This window comes from Chaetura pelagica, unplaced genomic scaffold, assembly GCF_000747805.2.
Source record: "Chaetura pelagica isolate M959 unplaced genomic scaffold, ChaPel_1.0 scaffold299, whole genome shotgun sequence".
Classification (NCBI taxonomy): Eukaryota; Metazoa; Chordata; class Aves; order Apodiformes; family Apodidae; genus Chaetura; species Chaetura pelagica.
In genome coordinates this window covers 1,407,072-1,413,468 of record NW_009954507.1, presented here as the reverse complement: position 1 = coordinate 1,413,468, position 6,397 = coordinate 1,407,072, and the positions used below count along the sequence as shown (strand labels likewise).

Genomic DNA, 6,397 nt, shown 5'->3' with positions numbered 1-6,397 from the left:
GGAGATTTAGGTCAGATATTAGGAAGAAATTCTTCACTCTATGGGTGGTGCGGGAGGTTTTTAAGGCCAGGTTGGACAAGGTTTTGTGCAACCTGGTCTAGTGGTAGGGTTCCCTGCTCATGGCAGGGAGTTGGAACTTGATGATCTTTAAGGTCCCTTCCAACCTTAATGATTATATAATTCTAATATGCAAAAGAGGAGAGTGGGACAAGCAAACTCCCCTGTTGTCTGCAACTGGCAAAGGCTGCTTTGTATCTCAAAAACCAAGGGGAATTTTTTTTTCCAGAGGTTGAAGGAGAACTTGGATCAGTTATTTCCAATTTCTGGGAAAAAAAAAAGTATCTTTAAAAGAGTAATGCATTAGTGGATGGTATGGAACAATTATTCTGAAGTAATGCTAGTGATTATACGTCACAATAAGATTTAATAGCTGAAATGTACTGACACAGAAAATTAAAGTCAAATATTGAATATATTAATACACACAAAGCTGTGTTTGCATTTTGAAATGAAACTGGTTTTGCTGTGCCTTAATTTCAAATATAAGCCTTACAATATCCATAGCCTCTGTTATAAATTAAACAATTTCTAAACAATACTTGTCAACATTCAAATCTCAATAAACTTTGGCAGCTCTTTGGTAAATACTTATAAGTATCAATTAATAAAACAGTAAAAAGGGAGTGAGAAGCCTACCAGCAGGGAGCCTCTTTTTTTGAAATTCCACAAAGGGGAACAGAAATGAGAGAGCTCCCTAAGCAAAAACTATTTCCAAGATTGGTATATTTTAATGAGATCAGTAGCTCATCCTTCTTTTGTCTGTCTATTCAAATACTATTACATTGGGATTTTAATACGTTTCGGACAATATTTTGTGCTCTGCCATATATACATATTCAAAATTTATACACAAACAATAGTGGCTGTTTACGAGTATAGTTAAGTTTCAGTGCATTTGACAATTAATTATTGCACACAGAATAATCTCAAATGCCCAATTATTCTACTGGATAAATGTAGCAACAAATATAACCTCTTATATTTTTTAACACCTATCTTTCTGTAAAATCTTGTGTTGGTGACACCTTAGGTGCCAAAGAAGTGAAAGGATCTGCGGGGGGTGTGTTGCTGGTTATTCTTGATGGTATAGGAGGTGCAGGTGCTCTTCTTGCTGGCATTGTATAGAAGCAATCAGTAGAACCTTTGTTCCAGTCATTATCAAAGTTCAAGTCTGAACCAAGAAAAGTATTTTGTTCAGTGCCCAGCAAACCTGGAGATCCAGCTGAGTTCCTGGAACTAATTTGCTTAAATTCTGGAACACTTTTAGATGGCTTTAGCTTCACACTGAAATTCTCATCATCATCATCATCAAATGTTACCCATCCTTTTGGCTGTACATTTTTTATCATGAGGGAATTACTTCGCAAGCAAAAAGTGTTTTCAGATGCATCAGCAGAAAATACAGACTTGCTTGTATTGCAGCTGGGGTGATTTACAGAAGGGAAAGGATTGCAAGCAGCACGTCCTTCTAGGAGGTGTGAAGTTATTTCAGACTCTTGTGTTTCCGCTCTAAATGGGTTTCCAGCATTAGGAGTTCTTTCAGTGAATGGATTGGTGCAGTTCAGTCCAGTAAGAAATGGATTTGGTGAGCTGCGCTTGTGTTCCTGGGATGTGTGGGTTGGAATAGGAGGCATTGCTGGCATGCAATTTACAGGATTCAGAATATCAGCATTTCTTTGTGTTGCTGAAGGCAACTGTATCAGCTCCTTTTGGTTTGAAGTCGGAACGGGCGATGTTCGAACAGACGTCTGCATCTTGGACACAAGCAGCTTAAATGACAAATCTTCAAAAGGGTCACTGTTTAACTGTGTTGCAAGTTTAGTGCCGTATGTTCCATTTGTTTTAATCTGGAAAGAAAACAAGGTGCTTAGTGATCATGTGGCTGTCTGTTTTAAGATTATTACTAACTCCCCATTTCTCACTCTTCTGTGAGAAGAAAAGAAGCTCTTGAGCTTAAACTGAAACTTCAAAACCATTTGGTTGTTTCTTGCACAAGGCACTTGTAGTAGAATGAATGCTTCTTTTCTGGAAAACAATAACCCTTAGCCCCTCATCTGAAGAAAAACCTACTAAGTTGTTAAACACAAATTTCCCCCATTGTTTGTTGATGCAACTTGAATCTACTTCATGCAGGTCAGAATCCTAGCCAAAAGCACTAGTGGACATGGTAGCAGAAAATCTTTTGAGAAACTTGGGAAATGATGCTGTATTCTAAACAGGTGATAACCCAGCACAGATAGGAAACAAAAAGCTCTAGATTTTCTTGTGCAGGAGTTTATAACACTGATGTTACAAGCAGTATTTAAGCATCACAATGAAGGGAAAAATTAGTATTATTAATATATGCACTTCAGACATTTCTATGTAGACATATGCATCTATGGGAATCTCCAGTGCTTCTTGACATGTGAAGCTACAATCCTCAGTTTGTAGTATTTTGAAATGGCAAGTTATCATTGTTTAGAATAATACCAAATGGAGAAGACAGTGTTTTATCTGCAGAAGTTCCTCATCTTTTAAAAACAAGATATTCCTATTTTTATCAACTTCTTCAAACAACAATGCAACCTCTAAACCTTACAGCAACTGTCCAAAAAGGTAGAATATCTACAGTTTGTTCAAGTCATCACACTGACAGAACACAGTTTGGAGCTTCCCCTTAATAAACTAAAGCAAATAATTAAGCTGAAGTTAAAATAACTTCTGAGAATTCAAATTTCAAAACCAAATTTGTCATTTTAACATGTCACCTTAAAATGCCCCACTAGTTTAGATATCTAGCATGTAAATTCTGTTAATGTTTTGTTGAACTAGGGTGCTAGTTAAAGCTGTCAACTAAAACATGATATAGTTATTGTTTAATTGTAGTTTTTAAACATCTTGGTCTCACTGCATTTATTGAGAATAGTTTGAAGCATGTCTTGGGATACTTCCTAAGCAGTTATGAAAAATTAGCCTATATGCTTTAGAGACTCTCAGGAATAAGAAGAATATTGTAAATTCTTCCCAATGTATCCATCATGGCAGTTTCTTTCAAAACAACAATAACAACAAAGCAGCTGTAGTTGGAACTGGTTGGTAGAAGAAAAAAGGAGCATGCTGGCAACAATGTATTTGCTCTGGTGATTTTTTTTTGAAATAACAATATCCATTACATGCATCTCTGGTATTACTACATAAGAGAGTTTCTAAAATAGATGAGGCCTAACGTTCAATATTGGTCTATTTATATGTATTCAATAAGTGTCTGGGAAAATAGTATTAAAACAAATGCATTAAGGGACTGAGAGGGGAAAAGTAAAACACTTAACTGTAGAAAAAAAGTAAATGAAATGCAGCTTGGCACCAGCTGGTTAAGTCCTGTGTTCATTAGCCAAGTAATCAAAGAGTACAAGATCCCTAAGAAACTGAATCCTGATTGCTCTTTGTTGTAAGCAAAAATTTGGTCTGAGTAATTCTGGAACCAAATGCTTCTATACTGTAACAAACAGTATAATTTATTTGTTCTCTGTTCTCTGAGAAATATGAAGTATGTGGTTTATTTTGAAAAATATTTGGGAGTGAAATTGCACCGCAATTTACTTGGATTCATCCAACACCTACTCATTTTTTCCCAACAGAGCAAGACCAGGAGATTCAGCAGTGCCTAAGCAACATCCATGAGGTTCCAATTGTTTCATAAAAGATGACAAAGCAAAACATTTGCTATGGTGCTAATAAATACAGTTAACAGTATCAATTGTAATTGCATTATGAAAGGAAAAAGCAAACTATGGTATGACAGTCAATTCATTAATGTGGACAGGTAGTTTTTAACGTGAATGAGACTGCAGATGTATGAAAACAAGATTCATACATCTTTTATGCTAGAATAAATGGAGACCACATACAAGATTGGTAAATAGTCAGATACCTGTTACCCTGATGGTTGCTCCTGCTTGTGAAAGAGAAAGACATCAAAGGAAAGAAAATTAGGAAGAAAAATCCAAGTAACAAAGCAACCTCATTTAAAAAATACTCTAAGTTTTCACAAAGCTATTTTTTGAGATATGAATACAAACAAAAAAATTACACACTATACTAAATTTTAAATTTCTGTTGCATTCTATGATAAGACTTACAAGCTCTACTATTAAGAGTTAAAAAAAACCAAGCTCAGGTAAATTCTAATATTATTTCCATGCTGACATTCATTGTGCAGTTCTTTGTGCTATTTTTTGAAGACTGATTATAAGAATTTGACTATTGATGGTCTAATTCTAATAATCTAAGAACACGAAAATCACTACAGCCCTCATTCTGGGAACTGTGCTGGAATAATCACTCATTTTTGGAATAGTTTTTCAAGCTGAAAATTAAAATAAACATTTGATCAAAACCCAAAACCTCCTTAATTTGCAATAAATACTTTTCTTTTTTAATGTATTGCTTGGTAATCTATAGAGTCTTGAATATTCACACTGTATACAAGCAAATTAACAGGCAGAGAGACAGGATCAGCAGAAAGCAAGATAGAATACTGAATTTTTTTCAATTAGAATTCAAAATCTCCTCACTGAGAACTGAATTTGGCTGCTTCATTGTGGTACAAATTAGGTATTAACTAACTGCTTAGTGAAAGTGGGCTTCGGGTGTAGAGATGAGGTAAAATCTAAAATACTGATGAAAAATTACGTAGTCATCAATATCCACAGCTGACTTTCTATTTAAAAAAACCCAACAAACAAACACCAGAAAACAAACCCATACATCTACTCTTTGTAAGAAGTGGGCACAAATCATCAGCTTCCATAAATTTGTGCTTTTATTCAAGTAGTGTATTATCTGGCCTAGCACCCGGTACTGTAAACAGCACTGGTCTTCAGCCTTATGTATATATAAATGACACTGAAAACTTACTTCTGCATTTTTTAAACAGTAGTAAGAAACCATGGCTTTTCCTAGAAAAAGGGGTTTTTTGAAAACAGCACACTAAACGGTCCCACAGAACAGAGTATTTGTATTACTGTACTAAAGTTTCAGATTATTTTTGTATATTTCTGTATTTTAATTGACACTGGTGAATGGGGAGAAATGTATTTCTATTAGGGATCTAACAGTATTGTCTTCCTGCAATGAAGTATCATCAAGATAAAGCACCACATCATGCGATCTATAAAGCTTACTTTATAATCAAAACTGTGTTAGTTACTATGCAGTTTAAATCATGCATGTGTCATTCTAAAATTAAATTTCATATACAATTTTTCCATACAAAGTTGTCAAATGAAAACATGATTTTAAGAACGAACTGACTCTACGTTTTAAGTGTGTCATACAAAATCTGAAGTTAAACGTTTAGTATTTGAGATGTTAGTCACTCACAATACATAAGTAATTAAGTATTATCCTACTAGAACCTGATAATCTTTGAATCCAATCTTTTGACCTTTTTGTTTGTTTGCTTGCTTGTTCTAGGAGTTTCTCACAAATCTACAGCATTCAGCACAAGTGGTGTTTATTTACATAATGAAAAAATGTATACACAAGGTCTTTTTACATACTTGCTGCTGTGAAGGAGCAGATTCAGAAGGCAAACTGTGAGATGATCGGCTACGAGGAGGCGGCTGAGGGGGTTCCAGACTTTGTGGGGCACTTGTCTGAGATGGATGTGATGACACAGGTATCAGAGGCTCCTGCATCTTGAGCACGGGCGGTGGCTGAGTGGTAGGCTGAGCAGGTCCAGCAGCCTGAGGCTTTAGTGGTTCAGGGAGCGATGGTGAGCCTGCAAAAAAAATATATTTACAGTGTTTTGCATTGTAAAGAATTGTAATAGAAATCTTAAGAATGGTATGAATGGGAACATGTGGCTGTGGAAGCAGAGAGATGTGCAGACAAAGGGGCTGTCAGAACAACAGTGTTCATGGCAACTAGATTAGAAGTCATCAAAAGCTCAGCCTATCTCCATTAAAAATTTTTGCTGTAGATATGAAAAAGAGAATCAGAAACCATGTAGTTCTTAAATGTACTTCAGTTATACTTAGAATAATTTTTTAAGTCACCATTATAAAATGTATATTTTGAAATTGTGCTGCTTTTGCCTGGGGTAGAGTTATATTTCTTCATAGTAGCTAGTATGGAGCTGTGTTTTGGATTTGTGCTGGAAACAGTGTTGATAGCACAAGGAGGTTTTCATTATTGCTGTGCAGCCCTAGAGAGTGAAGGTCTTTTCTTCTCCTCATACCACCCCAGCAGAGAGTGGGCTGGGGGTGCAGAAGAAGGTGGGAGGGAACACAGCTAGGACAGCTGACCAAAGGGATATTCCATACTGTATGCTTAGAATATAAAGGTAGGGAAA

The 6,397-nt window shown here is 35.8% G+C and overlaps 1 protein-coding gene across 4 annotated transcripts in view; it reads right to left on the bottom strand.

Annotated features, from left to right (window-relative positions):
- Window positions 1-1,052: 1,052 nt before the first annotated feature.
- SYNJ1 (synaptojanin 1) overlaps window positions 1,053-6,397 on the bottom strand; it is a 62,107-nt gene continuing 56,762 nt past the window's right edge. For 2 of the 4 annotated variants that reach the window (XM_010004672.1, XM_010004671.1), the window contains 3 exons: window positions 5,604-5,824; window positions 1,322-1,907; window positions 1,053-1,282 (listed from right to left, as the gene is read on the bottom strand). In XM_010004672.1, coding sequence (XP_010002974.1) covers window positions 1,053-1,282; window positions 1,322-1,907; window positions 5,604-5,824 — 1,037 coding nt within the window. Of the gene's footprint in view, window positions 1,283-1,321; window positions 1,908-3,976; window positions 3,998-5,603; window positions 5,825-6,397 lie in introns of those variants that run through there. The other 2 variants (XM_010004674.1, XM_010004673.1) reach the window with 1 other exon arrangement.